The sequence below is a fragment of the Gossypium hirsutum genome, chromosome D09, assembly GCF_007990345.1.
Source record: "Gossypium hirsutum isolate 1008001.06 chromosome D09, Gossypium_hirsutum_v2.1, whole genome shotgun sequence".
NCBI lineage: Eukaryota > Viridiplantae > Streptophyta > Magnoliopsida > Malvales > Malvaceae > Gossypium > Gossypium hirsutum.
Window position 1 is genome coordinate 51,941,958 of NC_053445.1, and position 26,740 is coordinate 51,968,697.

Here is a 26,740-nt window from a genome sequence, read left to right on the forward strand (position 1 = left end):
GGCGATACATAATCCGGAAGTTAACACCGCCGCTGAACAAAACAAAAGAGAAGAAACAAACAACTTAAAGAAAAAAGATAAAAAATTTCAAATATATAATAATTTTATATAAAATGAACTATAAAAGAAAATATATTAAACCATGATTTTTCAAGTAATCCATTATTTAAACCAATTCAATATTATTATCATGGAAAATCAATTAGTTGAAGGTTTCAAAAATGAAATAATAGTTTACATGAATTATATATATAAAAAAAATTGCATGCAAGCTTTATTTTATTTTTGTTGATGGGCCAATAAGAACTTTATTTAATTTATCAAATGCTAACATATTAATGGTTGAAGAATTTGGATAGTTCTAAAATGATGAAAAGGTGGTAAGTAATAAATTTGTTATTTAATTTATCAATAATATTGAGTAATTTTTATAATCTTTGGTTGTCTTGATTTAACCAATATAATTTAAGTGTTTTCTATTGAAAAGTCAACTTGCTTAGCTAATAAAGTTGTAATAGCAGTAATGAATCCTTGAACCCAATTACATTTATAAAAAAAAAACATATCCTTGGATTCGAATTTTAGAAATTTGATATTTTTTTTGTCTGTAAGATATGACCTAAATGTAATGAACCTTTTGTTTTGTAAATTATATTGCTTATTTTGTGGTGTGTGTTTTTAATAAATATAAAATTCAAATATTTTAAATATTGTATTTAAATGTTATTTAACTGTATAAAATTTTAAATATCTGTATATTCATTTATTTCAAATTAATTATTTATAATACAATTACGAAAGAATATCAGGAAAATTTATAAAAAAAAAACATGGCCTAAACTAAACTAAACAATCTAATTTAGATGTAGAAATACGTATCCACCACTCAAGTGCTTAATTGTTCTAATTAATTAACTTAAAAAAGCATATGACTTCCTTAAGCAAGTTAGGTTTATTATTGAGGGTGTGATTTGTGTGAAAGCTTACCAACTGTTTCAAAAAATAGTTGTGCGATTGGATATGCATTTAAGCTTAACCACAATTATTTGTTTTTTGAATAAAAAAAAGCAGAACGAAATAATTATTATGAAAAAAGAAAAAAATATTTATACTTTATTAATGATTAAGGAAAAATATGAATAGTTAAAATAAAAAACTGCGAATATTATGATTTATTTTGATTATACCTTACTAAATGTGAATAATATCTATTATTTATACACATGTACGAATAATTTAATTTAAGGTAGTGTGTAGCCTTCTTTTATTTATAAAATATATATAGTTTTTAGTTATTAATAGTTATGCTTTGTACTTGGTTATAACTTTTTTTTAACATTAATCTCATTATAGGTTCTTATCATATCTGCTCATTTTGATACAATATTTAGAACTACCATAGCCCCTCCTTAACTCTTATAATGCGTTTCAGTGCACTCGAACCCACGTCATCTTGCATTAGCAATAATGCCGATACCAATCGAGTTAAGACTCAATCGGCTTATTATGAGAGGTTCAGATTTATTTTAATTTAAATTAGAATATCTATTAATTTTCTTTTCTTCAACATTTTTTCTTAATATAATTATTTTAAAATTTAATATTAGGTAACTTTAGAACCAAATCTTAACATTTATTATTTTTATTCACAAGCCACAAATTTAAAAAAAAAAACTATATATATTCAACTTATATTATTTGAAAATAATATTTTGTTAGAATAAATATTATAGAATTTGTAGAATACAGAGTTCTTCAGCAAAGCACAAGACACAACAAAAGCATCATTAATGGGGAAATCCAAAACCCAAGAAAACATTAATGATTGTGATCTTAAGCAAAGTTATAGTCATGGTTAATATTTACTCAAGGTGTTTATACTCTTAGTATATTCACAATTTAGCTCTCTACTTTTATTTTTATAATTAATCCATTTATTTTATAGATTTTAAAATTAAACTTTAATTGTCAATAATTTTTTATTAAAGTAGTTGGTATTATAGTTTGAAATAAAAAATACTTGTTGGATAATTATGTAATAAAAAACAACGTTATTATGAACAATTTAATAAAAGAAAACGATATTAATAATTATATTTGCATTTTTTAAATATGAAAAAAATACTAAGGCTTCATTTGCTTTCTGAAAATAATTTCTATTTTTTATTTTAAGGAAATGATTTTTATTTTCTATTTACTGAAAATGACAAAACATAAACAGAAATAAAAAAAATTATTTTTGATAACGACAATATCAGAAAATGTTTGGTACATATTTTTAATTAAAACAATGAAAATAAAATTTTATTATTTTTAATTTTCACGTATTTTTATTTTTAAATGATCATTTTTAAAAATTGTAAAAAAAATGTTTTCTTTTGATATTTTAATTTTCCGAAAAAACAAAAATGAAAATGGCCGTTGTTTCTTAAAATTAAACCGAGCCTAAATTTTATAAATATACAGCAATTAGGGGCATATTTTAACCCATCTAATTTTTATTTCCAATTAGGAGGGGCATCCAATTTGACCAAATACCATAAACTCTCCCAATTATTAAACGACGCATTTCAAAACTTTAATTTGAACAATCCAAAGTCTTATTCAGTCTCCCAATTTACAGTGTGGCAAAAAAACTCCAATCTTTATTCATAAATAACTTTCTTTGTTTACTTTGCTCTTTTCTTTTTACTTTCTCTCTCTCTCATTGTGTCTCTTTGTCAAATCTAAGAATATAATGCTAAGAAACTCATTTGGAGAGAGAAAGAACCAAAAAAAAAAAATCACAGAAGAGTTTGTAAGAGATAACAGAGCAATGGGGTAACTTTGAACAAGATGCGGCTGAAGATTTACTATCACAGCTGCTGATCATCAAAATCCCATTTCCCGGTTTTTTTTTTTGTGTTTTTGGTATGTTTTTTTATCCAAACTTTTGTTAAAAACTTCTTCTTTTACTGTTCTCTTAATTACCCATTTGCTTAAAGTTCATGTTTTTGTTTTTTCTTTCTTGCAGTTTGTTTAAATTTTATGTTTTTTTGTTGAAAAAGATAGCTATTTTTCCAGATTTTGTTCCTTTTTGCAAGTATTTGATGTTGGTTTTTGGGAAGAATACTTAAATTATTTCCCAGTTTTGTTCGTATGGTTCATTTCTTCTTCCTTTTTTGAGACCACTCTTAAATAAAAGTTCATGATCCTTTCCCAAATAGAACCAAAAAAAAAAAACAAAACAGGGTCATGTGCTTCTTTGAATTGTAGATTTGTGTGATGAAATTCCTTCTGTAATTGGACCACTGGGTCCAAACAACTTTTATGGCTTTCTTTTTTTTATTGAATCACTTTCACTGCAAAGTACAAATGCTGTATGCTATATGCTTACTTTTGGGAATCTTTGTTTTGAATTCATGGTATTTCTATTTGTTTAATTGATTCTTTACAAAATTGAAGATCTGATATAATCCTTTTTTCCCTTTTCAGTGGAGTGCTTGTTAGCTTTGAAACATGGAAGAGAATCTCATCGTTGCACATCATTGATCTTTGACTGAATAGGTAACTTAGGTTACATAGATTATCGGGGATTTCGATCATTCGATTATGTGAATTTTGTTGCTCTAAATGCATTCCAAGTAGTTTGACTTGAATATCTCTGGTTGTGTATAGGTGCAAGTGATTCAGAATAAAGATCTATTAGAGTAGTGGAACAGAATTAGATTTTTATTCTGGCCTGGACCCATTACTTGAGTTTTTGTAAAGACCAGGCTTTTGCAAAGCCGAAACTCGTTGCGTTATTGCTTGTTGGTGGAATTATGGCAACTTCATTACATTCCGAGTCTAGACGCTTGTATTCTTGGTGGTGGGATAGTCATATCCCCAAGAATTCTAAATGGCTTCAAGAAAATCTTACAGGTATGAGTTTTCTTTCTAAATACTTTGCCGCGATGGTCTATGATGATATATGTGTATATATATGTATATAGTTGATAATCCAATTATATCACCATATGCTACACTCAGTTGCAATGATTTTCTGTTTCAACAGATATGGATTCTAAAGTTAAAGCGATGATCAAACTGATCGAAGAAGATGCGGATTCTTTTGCAAGACGAGCGGAAATGTATTATAAAAAACGGCCGGAGCTCATGAAATTAGTTGAGGAGTTCTATAGAGCTTACCGCGCTTTAGCAGAGAGGTATGATCATGCAACCGTTGAGCTTCGCCATGCCCATAAAACCATGTCGGAAGCCTTTCCCAACCAGGTTCCTTTCGTATTGGCTGATGAATCATCCTTGGGCTCTTCAGGCCCTGAGGTTGAGCCTGACACACCAGAAACCCCGCATCCTTTTCGTGCATTCTTTGATTTGGATGACTTGCAAAAGGGCTCTGGGATAAACAAAAGGGGTTTAAAGCAGTTGAATCAGATGTTTGAATCGGGAATAGTGTCTCCAAATGCCAACATTACTGTGAAGAAGGGGAATGGTGGTGAAGCCGAGGAAAATGAGCAGAGTGGGTTATCTCAGTTATCGATTGAGAATGAAAATTTGAAGAATCAAGTTCTTTCCGAATCTGAGCGTGCAGGTAAAGCTGAAACTGAAGCAGAGTTCTTGAAGAAAACTCTTGCCGAGATTCAAGCCGAAAAGGAAGATGTCCTTCTTCATTACCAACAGAGTTTAAAGAAGTCATCTAGCCTTGAAAGAGAACTTAACGAAGCACAAATGTATGCCGGGAATCTTGATGAACGAGCCAGCAAAGCTGAAATCGAGATCAAAGTTCTGAAAGAAGCATTAAGTAAACTTGAAGCCGAACGAGACGCTGGTCTTCATCAATACAATCAGTGCTTGGAAAGAATATCCAGCTTGGAGAATACCATTTCCCAATCCCAAGAGGAAGCAAAAGGGCTTAACGAGAGGGCTTTCAAAGCAGATATTGAAGTTCGGAATCTTAAGATAGAGCTTTCTAGGTTAGAAGCTGAAAAGAAAGCTGGTCTTGTTCGATACAAGCAGTGTCTTGATATGATATCATCATTAGAAAATAAAATCTCACTTGCTGAAGAAAACGCGAAAATGCTCAACATGCAAATCGAAAGAGCTGAAAGTGAAGTTAAAGCGCTAAAAGATGCTATTGCTAAGCTGAAAGAAGAGAAAGATACTATGGCTCGGCTGTATGAGCAGTGCTTGGTAACGATTGCCGAGTTGGAGAGTGAAATTTCTCGTGCCCAGGAGGATGCAAAACGATTAAACAATGAGATTGTAGTCAGTGGTGAAAAATTGAGAAGCGTGGAAGAACAGCGTGCTCTGCTGGAGAAATCGAATCAATCTCTACTAGTAGAGGCCGATAATCTGGTGCAGAAAATAGCGATTAAGGATCGTGAACTTTCGGAGAAGCAAAACGATTTGGAGAAACTTCAGACATCATTGCAAGACGAGCATTTACGATTTGTGCAAGTCGAGGCTACACTGCAAACTTTACAAATGTTGAATTCGCAATCTCAAGAGGAGCAGCGAGTTTTGACATCGGAGCTCTTGAATAAGCTTCAAAAGTTAAACGAGTTGGAAGCAAGCAACCAAAAATTGGAGGTAGAAATTGATCAAGTGCAGGGTGAAAACCGGAGCCTCAATGAATTAAACAGTTCTGCCACTGTTTCGATGAAGAATTTAGAAGATGAAATTCTCGGCTTGAAGGAACTGAAAGAAAAACTTGAAAGTGAGGTTGCAGTACAAATGGAACGAAGTAATATCCTCCAGCAAGAAGTTGACAAATTGAAGGATGAAATTGAGGTCTTGAGTAGTGCATACCAGGCATTAATTCAACAGCTGCTGTCTTCAGGTTTAAATCCTGAATGTCTTGAACTGTCAGTGAAGGAATTACGAGAGGAGAACTCGAAACTGAAGGAAGAATTCAGCAAGCAAAGAGGGGAGGCCGAAGTTCTTTACAAGAAACTGAGAAGCATGGATAATCTTTTGGAGAAGAATGCTGTTTTGAGAAGTTCAGTGTCGGAATTGAATGGCAAATTGGAAGGGTCGAGGGAGCTTGTTGGGGAATTACGGAAGTCCAGTGAGTTTCTTTGGGGAGAAAAATCTTCACTTGCCGCTGAGAAATCGGTTCTTCTTTCTCAGTTACAGAAGATGACTGAGAATATGCAGACGCTCTTTGAGAAAAACAGATCGTTGGAAAGTTCCCTTTCTGGTGCTAATATCGAGCTTGAAGGCTTGAGATCAAAGTCAAAGACCTTAGAAGAATTCTGCCAGTATCTCAAAACGAGAAATCCGTTCTTGCAGGTGAAAGAGACAGCCTGATCTTGAAGCTCGAGGATGTTGAAAAGAGGCTATGCATCCTTGAACTCCGATTCGATAAACTGGAGGAAAAATATTCTGACCTGGAGAAGGAGAAAGATTTGACACTCTGTCAGGTAGAGGAACTACGGGATTCCCTCGGTGCGGAACAACAAGAGCGTGCCTGTTATGTGCAGTCAAGTGAATCACGGTTAGTGGATCTCGAAAACCATGTCCATTTACTACAAGAAGAAAGTAGGTTCCGGAGAAAAGAGTTCGAAGAAGAAATTGATAAAGCTGTCAAGACTCAGGTCGAGATCTTCATCTTCCAAAAGATCATAAAAGATCTCGAGGAAAAAAACTTGTCTTTGTTGATTGAATGTCAGAAACATGTCGAGGCGTCCAAATTGTCGGATAAACTAATTAGGGAGTTGGAGAGTGAAAATCTTGAGCAGCAGATAGAAGGTGAATTCCTATTGGATGAAATCGAGAAACTAAGATCTGGGATTTATTTAATTTTCCGAGCTCTTGAGTTTGATCCTGTTAACAAACATCGGGATGTAGTTGAATCAGATCAAGTTCCTCTTTCATGCATTCTGGATAATGTTGAAGACATAAAGAGTTCACTATCGAGAAACCAGGAAGAGAAGCAACGACTGGTAGTTGAGAACTCAGTGCTGTTAACTTTAATCGGACAACTTAAATTCGAGGGCGGCGAACTTGAGTCTGAGAACCGAGCCCTTGAGTATAAGTTCGAGATTGTGGAAAAGCAGAATGCGATGCTGCAGAAAGACAAGCGGGAGCTTCAAGAGATGAACCAGCAGTTGATGTTGGAAGTGCGTGACGGAAAGATTGAGAAAGAAATATTAAACGCGGAATTGGAGAGTGAACGTGGAAAGTTGAAGAGCATGCACGGAGCTTGCTTGTTATTAGAGGAGGAAAATTCCAAGCAGCTCGAAGAAAACAGACTTTTGCTCGAGAAATTCTCGGACCTCAAAGAGGATATGCGTGTTCTTGAAGATGAGAACAGTGTTGCCCTACAAGAAGTGGTAGCCCTTAGTAGTCTCTCTCTCATTTTAGAGACCTTTGGTGCCGAAAAAGCCGTTGAAATCAAGAAATTGGAGAAGACGTTGAACAAGAAAGAAGCTGAAATCTCAGAATTGAGTGAAACTGTTGAGAAGTTACGCAATGGACTAAATGGTGTCAAAGATTTGAACGACCAATTAAATTATCAAGTCGTTATCAGAAGTGATTTGCTAAAACAGAAGACCATCGAGCTTTCAGAAGCAGATGAAAAGCTTCAGGCCACACATAACTTGAATGCGGAACTGTACCAGACTCTCGAGGAACTGAAGAGGGAATATGAAGAATCTAAACAGATTAGAGAAAACTTAGAGAGGCAGATTGTTGAACTATCGGAAGATAACAAAGAACAGAAAATGGAAATCGAACACCTTCGTGAAGCAAATGACAATTTGGGTTCCAAAGTTGTTACATTACACAAGGAAATCGAAGAAAAAAAGATTTATGGACAAAACCTGAGTCTAGAGCTACAAGAAAAAAGCAATGAGTTCGAGCTGTGGGAAGCTGAGGCTGCATCATTTTACTTTGATTTCCAAGCTTCTGCCGTTTGTGAAGTTCTACTCGAAAATAAGGTACACGAGCTTACTGAAGTTTGTGAGACACTCGAAGAAGAAAGTGCTGTAAAGAGTGCACAAATAGGACAGATGAAGGAAAGGGTTGAGTTCTTGGAAAGTGAAATTGGAGGGTTGAAGGTCTCGATGTCTGCCTATGTTCCGGTCATAGCTTCACTGAAAGATAGTATAATATCCCTTGAGCAAACTGCCCTTCTTCAGCCAAAGCTTTGTGTTCCAAATGGTGACGAAGATAAGGTAAAATTAATTTCTACATTTAGGGAATATTTGCGGTTGAAACTGTTTAGATATGCTTGCATTATACTACATTTAAAGTTCTATTTATTTGTTTTCACCAGGATGTAGAAATGGTTGATGAACTTTATGTGGTGAGCTCGGAGAAACTCGAAGAAGGACAAAGTGCGTTTTTGACATCTGGGATTTCAGACTTGCAGGAGATGTGCACTAAGGTTAAAGCAGTCGAAAAAGCTCTGGTGCAAGAGATGAATAGGCTTGTGAAGCGGAAAAGTAACAAGAACAGCCACGAGATTGATGCTTCATCTAAAGCCATTAACCCCTCTAATTCAGAAATGAAGAAAGGTATGCAAGTTGGTGAAGAGGTTGCTCGAAAACTCAAGTCGAAGAAGATGAAACCTGAAATTTCTGAATTGAGAAATGGGATATTGTTGAAAGATATTCCCCTGGATCATGTCTCTGATTCTTCATTATACAGAGGGAGCAAGAGTAAGAGAGAGACCAGCACAGCTGATGATCAAATGCTTGAACTATGGGAGTCTGCTGAGCATGAATGTGGTGTTGATTCAAAAATCAATGACATGCAAGAACGGGTGTTTGTACCGGGGGAGATCATTGCCTGTCATCAGTCCAGTGATCTAGAACCTGAAAACGAGAGTTCTTTGGGAGCATTGGTGGAGAAAGAGTTGAGCATTGATAAGTTAGAGATATCTACCAGCATTAGAGAACCAAAGAAACGAGCTAAAAACCGAAAGGTCTTAGACAGACTTGCTTCTGATGCTCATAAATTGATGGCTCTTCAAACCTCTGTCAAACAACTGAAAAAGAGAATGGAAATCAAGAAGAGGAAGAAGGCGTTCGATTTAGAATACGGACAAGTCAAAGAACAATTGCAAGAGGTGGAGGATGCAATCAAGGAGTTGTGCAACGTCAATGGTGAATTGACCAAGGATGTCGAAGGGAGTTCTTCATCTTTAGACGGGACAAACTCAAAGGAATTGGAAGGACCTGGAAAGAGCAACTTGAAAAAGGTACGTGAGCAGGCAACAAAAGGGTCTGAAAAGATCGGAAGGTTGCAGTTCGAGGTGCAGAGCATCGAGTACGTTATGCTGAAACTAGAAGATGAAAGGAAGAACAAAGGGAAAACCCGAACCGGTGTCCTCTTAAGGGACTTTATCTACAACGGTGGAAGACGGAGTGGAAGACGAAAGAAGGGTTGTTTTTGTGGGTGTGCAAGACCTTCTTCCAGTATAGACTGAGGCTAAGCATATACAGACAGACAGAAAAAATAAAGCCCTGTTGTTGCTTGATAAGATTCAAAGCTTGCCTAATTTTCAAGGAATTTATATGCTTAGAACCTGTTTTTAGAGCAAATTATCACTTCTAGAATTAGGTCTTGATGTAATCAGTTCATAAGCTGTATACAGCACTCTATCTAGTAATTTTGAGCAAACAATGTCAAACTAGTAGAACCTGTTATATATCCGTTCCATTTTAACCTGTTTTTATTTATAACTACAATTCAGGGTATTTTCAAGTTTGAGTTGGGTTTTTTTCAACACAGCAAGACTACAAGCTAATTTTTTTATTTGAAAAGCAAATGAAGTATAAACATCTTAAATGTAACCCTATATGATATTCATGTATTTGTCATTCATATTATGAATATTTTAAGGTAAAGATCATATTTATTTTTTACCAAAGGGTAACATATTGTTTACTCAAATATTAAGTTGCAAAATCATATCCTTTTAACATCAAAACCATGGAGAAATTCTCTACTACAGTTTTTCGACAAAACTAAAATGATCAGCAAAAACTCCTAGAAGCATAAAAAAACAAGACAAATTCATGGACTATTGTTCTTCGTTCAAGCTCCAACAACCTCTGCAGGAGCCTCAGCCATTGTCTCATCAGCAGGCCTCTCTAGTTTCACACCAACATCCTCTGAGTAGTCACCATGAACCTAAATGAATAAAGAAAACAAGAAAATAAAGAAATTAACAAGGCAAGCTCCATGGGATAATAATTTTATTGAAAAGTAAGAGAATAGATGCCAGAAACTTACCTCCATCAACTTCCCGAGATCAAACTTGGGAGCCTTCAAGATTTTGACCTTACGAATAAACACATTCTGCAAAGGATAGATGCTAGATGTTGCCTTCTCGATTTCTTTTCCAATCACCTCGGGGATGAACTTTTGAACCAGTTCCTTCAAATCACAAGATGTTGCCTGGGAAGTCATTATTTCCCTCATCTTTCGGCGTATCTGAAAAACAATAATTTCACTTGGTCATCATGGGATTGACAAATTCACAGAAAGCACACAAACACTGCAAACAGTCCAAGCACCGGGGTAGTTTACCTGTCTAATCTGGCTGGACTGAGCATAACAAGTCCTTTTAACCTGGTTCGGGCGTCTCTTAGTGAATCCAATGCAGAACAATCTCAAAGTGTAATTGTCAGTTGTCTTCACATCAACATGAGCTTCAATCAGGGTTTGCCATTTACGGACCAAAGACCTCAGCCTGTCAGTTGTAAAATTCATTCCCTGGAAATTTGAAAAAGGAAAACGAATCAAAATTTTTAAACTTCTATTGCTAAAAAAGCTGGGATAATATAGTAAATAAAGGAAGTTTATATTAATCATACCCAAAAGTTGGTCAAAACATTTTTTCCTTGAACATCTTCAGCTCTCAAACGAATCTTTCTGTAAGCATGATCCTCATCACCACCTTGAAGATCAGCAAGGAAAACCTCAAACACACGGTGTTTGAGTCCTTCAGAAGCAATCTGTCAATGAAATAACCAAGTTCAAACCACATACATATAACTCAAACAGTAACTATACGTTAAATATACAGAGCAGATCTAAGTTCATTGTGCTGTTTCTATGCGGAAACTTATATATCAAGAACACACATCCACAGCATATCATAAGTAGAAGAAAGTCATAAAGGTGATTAATCGTCTAAATAACTGAAGCCGACCGAGACAAGTAAACAAATAATAAGTTACAAGTTTCTCAAATAAGTCCACTTCAATTGTTGCATCCTTCTCAAAGAAGTAACCATGAAGTGCAGAGTCAAAATAAATTTATAGTTTGATAACAGATACAAAATTTCCTCACTCAATTGAGAACCTTATGCGTTCAGTAGCCAATTTTCTTAATACAAGATATTGGTATTTCAAAAGAAATGGTAAATCAGCACTTCAAATAACAAAAATAACATCATGGTCATAAAAAAACAACCAGCAATATAAGCAAGGCTCAGCTCAAAACTGCAGTTCCCATTTTACAGAGCAAACCAGAAAATACCATGAAAAGACAACAGCATTAAACTTCCATATTAACTTCCAATAAACGCTAAGAAAAGTTCCAAGCATTGGCAATGGAATGTACAAAGAATATAAACAAAACCCAATTTCCTCGAAGGTTGAAAGAATACAATACAATGCAAACATTTTCGAAAAATAAATAAATAATTTTCTAAAAGAAAACAAACCTTGGTACCCTGAGTACGGGAGACGAGAGTTTTCCCCACATTTCTGGTAGTGAAAACTGAAGGAGCCTTGATATCGTACCAATCCTTCTTAGCAAAAGGATCCGCTCTAAACAAAAAAAAAATCAAACATTTAACGAACAGATCTGTTAGTAAAATACCCAAAGCGCGATTAAAGCTAAAAACTAGATCGATAAAAAACAGTACTCACGCCTTCTTCTTTCCTCCCTTCTTTCCCTTGGAAATCCTCTTGTTCTTCCTACATTACAAAAAGAAAGACCCAGAAACAGATCAGGTTTAATAAAAAGAAAGAAAGCCAATTTGAAGAACGAGAAAGATGAAGGAAAAGGAAATGAGTACCCGACGGCCATGCTTCACAAACTTTGCTTTGCTACAAAGAACGGAGCAGTCGGCACCTACTTAATTAGGAGTGGGGAGGAAATCAAAAACCCTAATTTTAGTTGCTTATATATGGATGCTTGGCTCTCTCAAGCTGTACTTATTTCCGACTGTTTGAGAATCCCGGTTTGTTATCCGGCCCAGCCCAATTAGAATTCTATTAATATAAAGGTTAAATTCTGTTGTTAGTCCCTGTACTCTTTGTAAATTCAAAATTTAGTCGTGCACTTTTATTTCTAAGAATTTAATACCTCATATTATTAACACCATCATATTTCTTTTTTTTATTTTGTTTGTAAAACATTTTTGTAATAAAAAATTATTCACTTAGTAATTATTTAATTAAAAAATGGCAATAAACCTAAATCTAATTGCATTATCAATTGGAATTCCAATTTTAAATCTTAAAAATAGAAAGATAAAAATTCCTTAAAATAAAAGTAGAGGGACTAAATAACAAAAATACAAATAGTACAAGAATTTGGAGCATATTTTTACCTAATTTAAATAGTAAAATAGGTAAACCCAAGTTTATATCAATTTTAATATTTTTAATATTTAACATTTTAATTTTTTTCTGATTTTTTATATTTTTATATTATTTTTAATCACTTTTATGGGAAAAATATTAAATTTAACTCAAAGTTGTCATGTGTCACCATCTAGTTGATCCGTCAACTTATTTTAATGGTCAATGTGGTAAATAACGGAAACTATTAATAAAAAAACTTAATTAGGTGTAAATTTAATACAGTGCCTTAATTGATTTTTTAATATTTTTAAACGGTTTTTTATATAAACCTTTTACAAATTAAATTAAAATTAACAGGGTGTATTAATTTAAATTATAATTTGATTTTTAAGTAATTTTACAATTGAGTAAGTAAGCATACTTTTTTTTTATTTGAAAAAGTATTTCATAATAAATAAAAAAATGTTTTTAGAACTTATTTATCATTCAATATAATTTTTTGTTATATTCAAGTATGCAACTATTTTGTTTTGAAATTTATTTTAAGCATAGGACATTATTATACATTTGAATATGTTTTAATATTTAATATATAATTTATATAACCAAATTAAACTTTACAAATTATTTTCTTTTACTTAATTAAAAAAGTATTATATCAAAAATATTATAATAATGAGTTACAATAAATTATTTTTTGATATTTTTATTGAAAATATCATAATATCAACAATTTTAAATATAATTTAAATATACATATTTCTATATGTTTTAAAAATAAATTTATTTATCTTCATTTTAAATATTATTCCATTGACTGTATATAAAAATAAAATTATTACATTATTACATTATTTAATTTTAAAAGTACAAAAGAGATGAACGTAAAGTAGAGTAAAATGTTTACGCACATTGCATTGAAAAGCAAAAAATAAGAGTAAAGTCCCAGCTTTTGAGCAAGCCATGAAGCATGTGCTTATTCTAATTAAGAACATACTGACTTATATTTTAATATAAATAAATGTATATAAATACAATCTTTCAAATACATAAATAAAAAACCTAATCATCAGAAAATAAATCAAACAGAGAATTTCTATTGACACAATGTTACTACATCACTAGTCCCTGCAATTTTCGCAGGTCATTGTTCACAGTAAACCTTCTACATTAGTCATAGAAGTCATTTTTTGGCTCCTGATTACTTTCCCTCAGTTGAATCGAGCGAATTTATTTTCGAGATTCCATTTGGTGTTATTTCATACTCTTACATCGTACCCGAAATGGGATCTGCAGTAGTTGGTGTTTGTCAATACCGTACTGGTGGAACCGCACTCACTGTCTATAAGTGAAACCGATGATCTATCGAGTTTGATGGACCAAGGGTACTGATACTGATACTGGTACTGGGAGTTCTTTTCGGCAGCTCCGACATGTGAAGACGACCGCTTCATTTTCATTGCCTTTGGGACATGATTCCGGCCTTCAGTAGACGATCTCCGCCGGCCGCTAGGTTGTCTCTCGATCGAATCCGGTCTCGACTTGGGCGCACTTTGTGACCTGGCTTTGGCTCTTGATGATTCGGTGTTGGCCATGTAATTGGGGCAGAACGAGTACTCAAATGTCTCGGATTCTGCATAATGGGGACTGCTTTGTGCTACGGTGAAAAAATGGTCTTCGAAATGACCACTGCAAGCACCGGGGCTTATTTGATCAGCCAAATATGATGATGTTACCGGTGATGCCTGAGGATTTGAGAATCTGTGTTCCATTGAATAGCTGTTTCTACTCTGCAAACTTGCCTTTGAATCACCATGATCTATCTCTACAATCTTAATGTTTTCCTCCACTCCACTATCAATCTCCTACATTCTCGAATACCACATTGCAAATTAGACAGGTCAGGTTCGTTTTGAGTTGCGTAAATTTGAGTGAAATTATCGTGTTTATAAAATATTTAGATCAATTATCAAGGGGTTAATTTTTTATGTGGATCATTTCGTCGAGTTTAGTGGATTCATATTGTTAACTATTTTAATTATATTAAATTATATCGAGTTTGGATTTAGATGAATCAAAATTTTGAGATTGGATCAGAATTCACAGTTATAATAATATATTATGCGGAAAAAACGTGGATCATTGAAATGAATCGAAACTTACATGATATCCATGCCGGAGCCGCTGATCTGGTGTTGTGGACCTTCTATGGGGCGATTGTCTTCGGCTAGCAGGCCTGGAATCTTCAACCATCCGAATCCTCTGAGCTCGAGCTCGAGCTCGAGCTTGTGCGGTAACCAAAGCCTGCATGCATTTAAGAGTAACACTAGCTTGTCTTCTCACCAAGTGACCTCTTACCAGTGCCTGTAACTTCACTATCCCTTTCAACGCTTTCAAAGCTTTCCTTGCCTGTTCATCAATAGCACCCACTTCCGATCTCATCAAAAACGTCTCAAATAAATACATAATTCAGCCATCAAATCTAACAAATTATAACATACCAGGTAAGATCGAAACACAGCTTGAATCATCTTAGCAGCGGCCTCTTCACCTGCATCAACTTTCTCATCGTCAGCACTACCACTTACCCGGATCACATCCGTCACAACCGGCGGAGCCGGTGGTGGTGGAGGTGAAGGGGTAACCACTTGTTCTACAGAATTCAACTCCCTAACAGGCGTCGCTGAAGCCGAAGATCTCCGGAAACTCCATCGTCGTTTCTCTTTAGGAGTTGTCGGTGGCAGTGGGATCGAAACGGTCGTCGTTGGATTCTCAGGGACAACTGAAGAATTCTGATTATTACTTATGTTTCTACTTTTGTCTTTCTTACCAGTCAACAGGCTTTTCAACCATTTCGCTGTCTTCCCCATCGCTGTTTAAACCATTCTAGTATTCACAAAAATGAAGATTTTATAGATCTCGTAGGGTATATTATATATCTAATGAGCATTAGGTAAGGACACTAAATGATAGCTAATTAAACATCTTCATCTACCTGTAATAAGATATCAATGGTGACATCCTCGATGTTTCTTTAAGTAAAATTTCGGGTTGGAGTTCATTAGATCGGGTTATTACAAAACAATGTTTTGGTTGATTTGGAAGGGAACATAGCAGAAAGCCATGTGAAAATGGGACCAGGGAAGATGGAGAATCCGTATAAAATACTACTGATTTTTGAGGTGTATTAATTTGGGGAGTGGCATTTCGAAGATGGAAATGCCCTGTCGGGGGTGATAGTGGGATCCACTTAGAGATTAGCAGAGTTATAGCTTTGGGATTGGTCGTTGGGATCTATGACCAAGCACATGCTCGTTCTTTCAAAGCTAAGTGTGTGCAGTATTGTTTTGTCTTTTGCACCAAGTTTTCTTCTGTCAATAGACATGGTCCCCCATTGAAGGCTGCGATTTAGGTTGTAAAAATGGAAATTTTTGTTAATTTAGTAACTGATTATAAATTTAAAAAGGTGATTATGGATTCAAATCATATAATTAACAGAATTTTATGTCAACAAACTTAATCATTAATGGATTTCAAATCATCTCACTTTCAACAAAGTACGTTTTTTAAGGGGAGAGTATTTATAGTAGTGAGTAAGATAATTTTCTTTCGATTATGAGTATGAAGTAGTTATGGTACCTCCAATCCATTTTAATGGTGAAGTTAAAATATTTTTTTTAAATTAAATTATATATTTTTATGATAATAAAAATGTATTTTTATTATTTTAATAAATGATGTTTTATACTTTTTAAATGATTAAATCATTTTTTTATCATTTTGGGACCAAATATAATTTTACAATTACTAATTTAAAATTTTATAAATTATAAAAGAGTTTAAACAAAAAAATTATTTTTGGGGGTCGGGGGGCCTACCAACCCCCTAGTTTCACCATTGATCCGTTTCTGAAATTATTATTTTATTTTTATATATATAATTATAAAAAAAAAGAAAAAATATAAGAATGTGTTATATGAAATCTCGTATTTTTTATGATTATTTTTAAAAGAAATGTGTTTAAATATTTATTTGTTTTTAAAAATTAAAAACAATTATAAACCATTAACAAATTAAATTATGAAGATGGATACATTTAACTTCATAGAGGATAAGACAAATAATAGGATACATTAAAAGTGAATTTAACAATATCTATCTCGCTTATTTCCTTGTCAGGATCAATTAAATTTATCTAGGTTATGGTAACAATAAAATAATGGATTTAATTAAGGGGGAAATGTAATTGCTTTGGTTAAGCAAAACTAACTAATTTACTTATGCATAAATGAATTGCTTTTAGATTTTTGTTTCTGATATTAATAAAATGTTGAAAATTTAGTAATTTTGTTTAATGTGATAATGTCGTTTGGTAAGCGACATAATTTCACCGCCTTTAAACACACCAGTAAAATTTCCAATCCCATGCAATACACCAAGCCCAGCAATTCGCAAATCTACCCTTGTCCTCTCCTCATCGAATGCTTTATTAGTGTATAACTGTATTATAATTATATTTATCATATATTTATATTAGATTTAACACATGAATAAATAATTATTTTGACTTATCATGTATTATTGACAGTAAAGCACTCACGTAATCTTTTTATATGTAGTAATGTATATTTTTTTGGTACTTAATAATGCAAGGTTTGGCTGTCAATCACATGGTAGGTTTATATATGATCCTCATGATCCTTTTTTATCTTAATTCCGAGCTAATGGTATCTAATCTTACAAAGGGTTAAAAGCAAAACTTAAATCTTATTGGCGATCGTTTTATCACTTTGAGTATATATGGAAATATTAGGGTATCCGCAACTTATAATTTAATAAGTAGGTTGAAATAACAAGATGTTTGGTAAACAGAATTTTGGGTTTTTTGGTTGATTGGGTATAAATAGAGTATTGGGTAGTCAAACCCTCTAAATGTAGTGTTTGGTGAATAGAGGTTTGTAAGAACTTGTTGAGCTAAAACCTCCAAAACAAAAAACGCAAGGATGAGCATATTTTTTACAGCTGATTGAGAATGAGATATGTAGAATGGCATATCTGACTATGTTTGTTCTAGAATTACTCTCTTTGCCACATGCTTTCAAACCTATTAGAGGTGCCAAGATATTGTAGACGACAACATCGTCTTTCTTAAATATTTATTTTTACTTGTTTCGATATGTATATATTTCTTGAAGATTTATGTATTCTTAATTTATTTTCAATTTACCTGTGTAAAATAATTTCTTATGCAACTTTATATTAATTGAAATATGTTACTTGACAAATTTATCACTAATTTACATACTAAGAACATGACATAATTATCACTAAGAATATAGTTTACAATTATATTGATACACTATTACTATTTGCAAATAAACAACTTAAGAAGTTTGTTTATTTAAAATTTCAAAAATATTTACTAATTAATTTCATTAATTAATAGTGTTTTATTTCAATAATATCATGTCATTATTTGTCATTTTACACGTATCAACTTTCAGCTAAGTTTTACCAAACACTTTTAAATAAATAGTTGATAAAATCAATTGGTCAAATTAATTAATAGAATAAGTTGATTAAGCCAGCTACTACAATCAACTATCAACTAATTGTCAAACATGACCAATAATAATTATCATATTTTATAAAAATTTAAAATTTTTATTATTTTACTATATTTTAAAGCGTGTCCAAATACTTTCCATGCAGAAAAGATATAAAAAGATAAAAATGCATTTTAAAAAGTAATATAAAAAAATTGATATTCATAATTTGTTGAAATTAACAAAAAGGTCAAATCCTCACGAGAAGATCTAAAACATGGTAGCCAGCAAATGTATGTGATTGCTTATTATTCTCTCTCACACTAATAAAACCAATTACTTTCATATACACGTGATTATGGTCGGGTCACAGGATTTGGACCGCTTTATGCATGGTGTCAATATATATATAATTACCAGTTTTTTTTCTAATTAAAATATAAATTATTTTAAATTTAATATTAAAGAATTTTAAAAAATGATAACACATAGAAAACATTGAGAGTGAAAATTAAAAAAAAATATTATTCTTTAAAATAATATTTTACAATAGTTGTGAACATTTATATGAATTTTTAGAATTTTTAAAATTAAAAAAAATTATATATGCTGTATTACATTTAAATTAAACAATACATATTTTATGATAATTTTTAAATTTAATGAAATAATTAAAAATAAATTTTAAATTTAAATTAATTTATAATGATAAATTTTAAAGATAACAACAAATTTAAATATTAAGATAAATAATATTTATCCTAATGATAATTAAATAATATTTGTGTTTATGTTTTTTTTTAAATTTATGATAATATAATTTATCTTTGTGATTTACGTAAAAATTTACTTAAAATAGAATTTATCTAACCCTTTCAATGGGAGAGTGTATAGTAGAATGGTGAGAGAGTGTTTCTGGGGAGGGAGGACGAAGCACCAGGTGGGGGCTGAGATTGGTGTGGTGTCATTTGGTCAAGATTGAGAGTTGATTTCTTTGTAACCAGTGTAGGTGGTTGAGTCTGTGTTTGGTTTGAAGGAAGCTCCAAATTGGGGTTTGCTGGGTTAACAAGGACATCAATCGAAGGAGGAACTATGGCTCAATCAACAAGGAAAGAGATAGGAGGAGACGATGATGTTGACAAGGAGACTAGTTCACCCTAATAGGTGGAGAGCAATAGTAGGAGAAGTGAAGAGAAGGAGCTAAATGTTGGTAAGGGAAATTGTGTGTTGGGTTGAATGTTTAAGGTCGATGAAGGGGGAGAGAATATCTCCTTATCATCATGTGGTTTGATATACATAGGCGAAAATTCCCTTGTCTAGTAGTGCAACATCTGTAACACCCATTACCCGAGACCGTTGCCGGAATTGAGTACGAGGCATTACTTAGCTTATCTTACTAATTCGGGGCATAAAAATTCGTTTTAAAAATTAATTTTACTGTTTACAGTAATCTGTCCAATCGCGCAGCAGTTACTAAATTGATTATAACTCGAGCTACGGAACTTCAAATTTAATTTCGTAAATTTTTCCTGAAACTACTCATATATCTTTCTACCATAAAATTTTCAGAATTCTTGGTTTGACCAATTAGTACAGTTTATTAGTTAAATTCTCCCCTGTTTCTTCACTCGACTGTCCTGACCCCTTGGTACTAAAAATAAATTTTCTCATTATAGGATTTTCATATGATATTACCACTTATTTCTACATAAAATAGACTCAATGAGGATTCTACACATATAAACTACAACTCATAAATATTTTTATACCATTTTTAGTGATTTTCTAAACTCGGAACAGGAGACTCCAGAAATAGATCTGACCATTTCTCACTAAAATTCACATATCTTAAAATATAAATTTCTTTTTGCTACACCGTTATTTTTCTATAAAAATAGACTCAATAATCTTTCATTTCATATATCATTCACCCTCTAATTCATTTTATACTATCCTAGGTGATTTTTCAAAGTTACGTCACTATTGCTGCCTGAATTTTGTTTCTTTGCAAATTTTACCATTTTATGATTTTCATACCTAATTTATCATTTAGACTTTTATAACAATAATTAACTTCATCCTTGACCATTTAAACAACCATTCATTATCAAATACTTACACATCATTCTATACTAAAATCATATTTACAAATATACAAAATTACTAAATTCCTATACATGCCATAACTAAAAGAAATGTTCACCACCACAATTAGCTCAGAATCGGCTTTGGATGCTGATTCAACAATCCGACTTTGACCTAACCTGCGCACGGAAACAACCGTACGCTGAGTATGGAAATACTCAGTGGTATTACCATAATTCGAATTAATAACATTAATCGATAAATTATATACATTTTATTTATGTCTACAATTATTCATTAATTATCTCATGCATTAAATCAACTTGATAATTAATAACAATAAGCTATAATTCAAATCTTGTATTTAATTGTATTCATACCTTATTTCACTATCTCAATTCCATGGGATTTTTCTTTACATCTCATTCCAATAGTTCATTTCAATTCATATACAATTCATTTCATTTCATTTATATTCAATATAAATTTTATTGCAATTTGTACTCACTAATATCATATAACAAAATTTACTCTTTATCATATCATGAACTTTGGGTTCATATCTTTAAATATCTTATCTCGATTTTCAAATTCTCACATCAATTCACAATTTCACTTTTGTCCACAACTTATACTCTTAGCCCAAAGTAGATTTTACAGAACACCCCAAATATACGGAACAAATACAGAGAGCACAAATGTGCTAAACAGAGAGCACTGACGTGCTAAATATCAAAGAGCACCAACGTGCTAATAATCAGAGAGCACCAACGTGCTAATAATCAGAGAGCGCGCTAAAGTTCCTTAATAAGTTCCTTAATGGCATGCCACTAATATCCTGGTAGTTCCAAATTCCATCTACTTGGGCATTAAATCTGAATCTCATTTATTTAAATACTTTATAGAATTATTTCAAAAAGGATTTATCATTTCTTCGTCATTACAATTTACTACTTATTCCGCAATTCACATATATCACACTTATTCACAATTTAATTCACTTTTATTCCATTCATATATATATATATATATTTTAATTCATTTTCCACTCGAATTCATGTACAATTCAATATCAATATTCATCTTATTATTATTATTTTTTACTAAACATATTATTTAAAATTCAACAATTATTATTAATAAATTCAATACCAATATGTATATATATTCATTCAATTCTTTCATGATACTCACCTTAATTTACTTATCATGCATATGAATTTAAATTTCAACGATTAATAATTAAATTCGAATTATAGTAATACTAACCGTAATTTCTCTCGAGTCACTCCTTGTCCACTTTCTCCTTTCCTTTCTCGGACAATGACTCGTACACGACATTAGCTACATAATTAAACAATTAAAAATCATTAATACACAATTTCATTAAATATTTCCTTTTATACCTAAACTTTGCCCAAATTCTAATTTAATCCATTATCAATAATAATTTTATTTTCCCAATCTAACTCTATATTCTCTCTTAATTCTTACTATAAAGTCAATTTAATTCCTCAATTTCACCATAAATCCCTAATTTCGGGATTCTTTCAATTTAATCCCTATCAATTCAAAACTTATATTTTATTTTACAATTACATTCTTTACTAACTTCTAACTTGAAATTAAATCAATTTAACCCCTAACTAAACCTATATATTTTTCTTTCTCAATTCATACCCTTATTCTACCCAATTTCTTGCTAAACTCATATTTAACTATTTAATTTTTATCATGTTTTCATAATTCCGAATTTATTTCAAATTAATCCCTAAATTCAAAACTTATAGTTTAGTTTACAATTCAATCCTTTATTCAATTCCAATCAAAATTTCTATCAAATACATCCCTAAATTAACAATTTATTCAACATGAACCATGCTTAATAATCTACTAACTTCCAAAATTTCAACTTAAATCAAGTAGTATTTTGTTCTAGGATTTCAAAAAAAATATCAAAATTAAGAGAAAAGGGATTAAATTGACTTACCAAATTACTTTGAACCTTAAAACCCCAAATTTCCCTTTTTCTTTTCTTTTCTTTCTTTCTTTCCTTCCTTCCTTCTCTGTTTCGTTTGCTCTCTGTTTCTTTCTTTCTCCTTCTCTGTTTTGTTTTGCTCTCTGTTTCTTTTCTTTCTTTCTTTGTCATATATATAATAATATAATAATATAATATATAATATAATATAATATATTAATAATAATATAATATAAAAACATAATTATTACTTACGCATGAATAATATAATATATATTTTAAATTAAAAATATCTTAGATTTTTCTTTTGTTATGCCGCTCAACTTTATAAAAAGGCATAATTTCCTATTTGGTCCTTTAACTTTTCTTTAATCTATAATTAAACTTTTATCCTTACTTCAATTTAGTCCTTTTTCATAATTAACTATCAAAGCGTTAAAATTTCTTAACGAAACTTTAATATTATCCTATTGACACTCCGTAAATATTTTATAAATATTTACGGCTCAGTTTATAATATCGAGGTCTCGATACCTCGTTTTCGACCCAATTTACCTAATAATTTCTTTTAAATTACAAATTCACTGATTCAAAAATATTTCTAAATCACACTTAACTTATAATTATTAATTAATAAATTTTCTAACTTTTTCATCAATTTTAGTGATCTCAAATCACTATTCTGACACTACTAAAATTGGGCTGTTACAACATCGCCAACAACTTTGAGATATGACAAATAGAGAAGTTGTTACACATTACTGCTTTGACATTCTCTTTGTTGGGGGTAATCTAAGGTTATAGGCCTTAGTGGTTCCCTATTGGGAAATAAGTACATACTCATTAAAAAGTGAGTGGCCTAATGGAGGGTTTATTATTTAGCGAGTGGCTGGTCATGATACAGTGTAAATCAAAGGGCTGTGTGTAAGTTTTTATAGGTTGCTTCTCATAATACCACGTGTCCAAATCAGGGTAGGGGTATAACAAATTTATTTATTATTTATTGTGGATTTGTTGTATTATGGATTATTATATGCATAGAATGAAATGATCTTATTGTTTAATTTATGATTTTTTTTTGTTTATTTTGAGTTTGTTTAATGATTTATATTTGTGAAGCTTATTAAAAAATGTTTTATATAATTGATAAATATTTTAAATTTGAGATTTATTTAATCTCATTATTGTTATTTGTAAATAAATTTATATACATATATCAAATGATTTAAAAAAATAGTGATAATTACAAAATGATACACTAAAATAAATCATTATCAATACATACTTGTATCAATAGAAAATTTATATATATCCACCTGTACGATACTAACTACCTTAATCGTTAAAATCCAACTACAAGAAATAATTTTATTTGTTTTTTCTCGAACTTATTGTTTTGAATCCCTAAACCTACATCTATCCGTGAAAAAGTTTATACAACTTAACACTATTTTAGCTAAGACCTTTCACCTCTTAAATTTAATACGAATAACAATATTATCAATAATTACAACGATAGATGTCAATATGGTATTGGTGTCGGCCATATTCCATATTGTTCTAAAGTAATGCTTCATCCCTATCAAAATTTTGATGTGTTTTGAATAGGGATTTAATTGAGTGGAGTTGAATACTAATAAGTTTGAGTTTAATTTAAAATTTGAAGTATGAGATTCAGTTTGAGTTCAATTGAATATTTATTTTTAAGTACTCGACCTCAAGTTCGATTAAGCTTGTATATCAACTTATGTATATTTAAGCCTGAAGTTGAGTTCAATTAAACTTGTATGTATTCAAGCTCAATTTCAAATTCGACTTGATAATTAAACTTAAGGTTAATAATATTATATTAAGGGTATTGAGTAACATAATTTAAAAATGAAAGCTCAATAAGATCCATGAATATTTAAGTCAAGTATACTAAGTTCAAATCTAACTCAATTAGTACGCGGTCTGTTTGAGCTTAAACTTAGCTTGATAATTACTATTATACCCCACCACAACACAACATCGGCAAGCTGTTGAACATTTCACAAATGACCCTCTGCGTGGAACAGTCTGCATACAACCCCATTAGGATTGTCTACAGCAACTCTTCACAATTTGTTTGAGTTAATCTATAGGCAGTTCACTACAAACCATCACTGAGACCATCAAGCATAATGTCTCTTACTACCCAAGGACGGAATATCAAAGTAGGACCGCACATTATATTCCATAGAGACAACTGATCTGCAACGGCCTTGTCACTTGGTTAACCTTCACAACATATAGAGCATTATACTGTGAGTTATGTGGCACTATAGGACAAGAGATGACCCCATATATAATCCTGGGTGCATGAGGAACTAGGGATTGGCCCCTTTCCTTAGCAATACACAACAACACTAGAGCATTTTTCTTCTCCTCGTAACATTGGCTCTCCACTTGTCATAGGTGACTGACACTCTTTTCATTGTCCTTCCCTCTTAACATCGATTTTTGTTTGTCACAGGTGAATTGGTACTCCTCTTTACCATCCTCCCTTCCTTCCTAAAATCGATTCTTCACTTTTCACAAATAACTCATATCAACAATAATTAAATATTGACACGTGATTTACATCCTTAATTTTAACTGTATTAATTCAACTCGACTAACACGGAATACGTACCTACCCACCAGTAATTAAAAAAACAAACACATAAAAATCAACACATACGACTTAAAAAAACAAAAAACAATACCAGTAATTAAACTCAGCCTTAACTTCCAACTATCAACGACTTATAAGCCGAAGTCCACTCCACGTTAATGCTCCCACCAGTCAAATTCACCGTCCATTTATTGACAAGGCCCCCTTCGCCGCCTTGTTTTTTCAAACTCTTCGACCCTTCCAGGTTCCTCAAAAATAAAAACACAACACTTATACAAAAACCACCCTTAGTCCTCCAACATTCCCTCATGGCTTCTCTCAATTCCCTTCCCTTCATTGCAATCTTCCTTGTTCTTCATCTTAGCATTGCTAAATCCGACTTTTATCACCCCTTTTCCCACCTATCTTTGGTTCGTCACTTACTTCCCTTTTTTCAAATTTAATCCTTTTTTCTTTTCTGATTGGTTTCTGAGATCCTTGGGTCTTTTATAACTTGGGTTTTTCTTAATTAAGATTTTTTAGTGAGGTTTAATCATGTATTGGGTTTTTTTGTTCTTCCCTTTTTGTTGCAGATGATGTATGCAAAGAAGTGCATTGTGGAAAAGGAAATGCAAGCCTTCATCAAATGGAACACTCCCTTATACTTGTGAATGCGATATTGGTTGGAAACAAACAGCTGCTGATCATGATGATCATCCCAAGTTTCTCCCTTGCATTTTCCCAATTGTAAATAACCCCTGCTTGCTTTTCTCTTTACTTTTTAAGCCTAATCGTCACCTTTAATTGTTACCTGTTTTAGTTCCTACAAGTATTTATGTATTGGTTATGCTTTCTATGTATATATATCATAATCCTCTCTGGCTTGGCATTATTTGATGATGTTATGCAAGGATTGATATTTGAAATACGAGGGTTTGGTGATTGGGTCTATGCTAATGCCATGATTATCGCTCCATTGAAGCAATTGTGTGTTGTTTTAGCTTTTGGTAGCAGTAGTTTTGTTTTAGAAGCCATGAGACCTTGGTTGTTAGCAAGGCATTGAGCGCCCATGTTCTAGTGGCCGTGTTGAAAATTAGCTTGGGATAGTTCAATTAGAGCTCTTAATGATTGGTTTGATTGAACTATTGACAGTTGGATGTTGGTACGGGGTTGTGATCGATTAATTTGTGGATTTCAGGTACGCTTGATGCTTCTTGTGCAGCTGCTCCTCCCTGTGCAGAAAAGGAAGCCAAAGCAAATCGATCTATTTTTGATAGTAAGTTTGTACTATTTAAGCTTGGATTTGGTCATTTATGTTCTTTTCTTCTTAATGTATGCACTGTCATGGTTAACAGTCTGCGTGGACTAATGCGTGGTGGATCAGCAACAAGACATCACGTTACGTATACTGCAAATGTTCAGAGGTTATTTTCTTTATGTCCTGTCTTCCCGTGCTACAGAATGTAGAACACATAGGCTCCAGTTTTAGTGTAGCATCGATAATGGTGGTTAAGTAGTATATGCTAAATGAGTTTGAACTTTGTGAACTTTAAGGTGCGATTGGACTGGATTGTGCAAAACCTTGGATCACCACGTCGAATAAATCTACTTCCGCAACCACCATCATCGTCCCAAACAATGCGAATAGAGGTAAAAACCGAGCACATAAATCTGTGTCCTTCTTTGGTTTGACTAAAGGAAAAACAGCATGCTATGACATTGTCAACCGAAAAATAAAACCCGATATTACTCCGGCTTTCATTTTCTTAAAGTACTCATATCATGAAAGAAAATAACATCTTTCTATTTCTTCTCTCAGCTGGGTCGAAGCTGCTAGAGAATTGTCAATGGGTGATAATGTTGGTATGTTGCTGGTTATGGTAGTTTGATTTGTATATATATAAAGCCGATGCTCGGAGTTTCGTGTTCCATGGATAGCGCATTCGAGCATGAAGACGATGCAATATTGTATGTAAATTTCATATAA

At 32.3% G+C, this 26,740-nt stretch overlaps 3 protein-coding genes and 1 long non-coding RNA gene across 4 annotated transcripts; 1 reads left to right on the forward strand and 3 right to left on the reverse strand.

The window, feature by feature from the left end:
* The first annotated feature begins 2,598 nt into the window (after positions 1-2,598).
* Positions 2,599-9,654, forward strand: LOC107929075 (protein NETWORKED 1A). Its single transcript, XM_016860412.2, is given in 6 exon segments — positions 2,599-2,910; positions 3,475-3,546; positions 3,658-3,903; positions 4,037-6,247; positions 6,250-8,159; positions 8,261-9,654. Coding segments are annotated over 4 exon segments (5,376 nt in total). The 5' UTR covers positions 2,599-2,910; positions 3,475-3,546; positions 3,658-3,803; the 3' UTR covers positions 9,416-9,654.
* Positions 9,655-9,824: 170 nt separating this feature from the next.
* LOC107929076 (40S ribosomal protein S3a) lies at positions 9,825-12,161 on the reverse strand. The gene is made up of 7 exons (XM_016860413.2): positions 12,020-12,161; positions 11,871-11,918; positions 11,663-11,768; positions 10,809-10,949; positions 10,522-10,707; positions 10,225-10,425; positions 9,825-10,122 (listed from the first exon to the last, which is right to left on the reverse strand). The coding sequence occupies exons 1-7, from the start codon at positions 12,028-12,030 to the stop codon at positions 10,027-10,029; spliced, it is 789 nt and encodes a 262-aa protein (XP_016715902.1). The 5' UTR covers positions 12,031-12,161; the 3' UTR covers positions 9,825-10,026.
* A 1,345-nt stretch (positions 12,162-13,506) lies between these two features.
* Positions 13,507-15,685, reverse strand: LOC107929019 (protein IQ-DOMAIN 1). The gene is made up of 4 exons (XM_016860341.2): positions 15,526-15,685; positions 15,032-15,416; positions 14,694-14,939; positions 13,507-14,395 (listed from the first exon to the last, which is right to left on the reverse strand). Exons 2-4 carry the CDS (start codon positions 15,398-15,400, stop codon positions 13,790-13,792), a joined length of 1,221 nt encoding a protein of 406 aa, XP_016715830.2. The 5' UTR covers positions 15,401-15,416; positions 15,526-15,685; the 3' UTR covers positions 13,507-13,789.
* A 4,446-nt stretch (positions 15,686-20,131) lies between these two features.
* On the reverse strand, positions 20,132-22,202 carry LOC121221033 (uncharacterized). The gene is made up of 3 exons (XR_005918321.1): positions 22,152-22,202; positions 21,431-21,505; positions 20,132-20,340 (listed from the first exon to the last, which is right to left on the reverse strand). It is a non-coding gene; the product is annotated as an uncharacterized lncRNA (long non-coding RNA).
* Between the last annotated feature and the right edge of the window lie 4,538 nt (positions 22,203-26,740).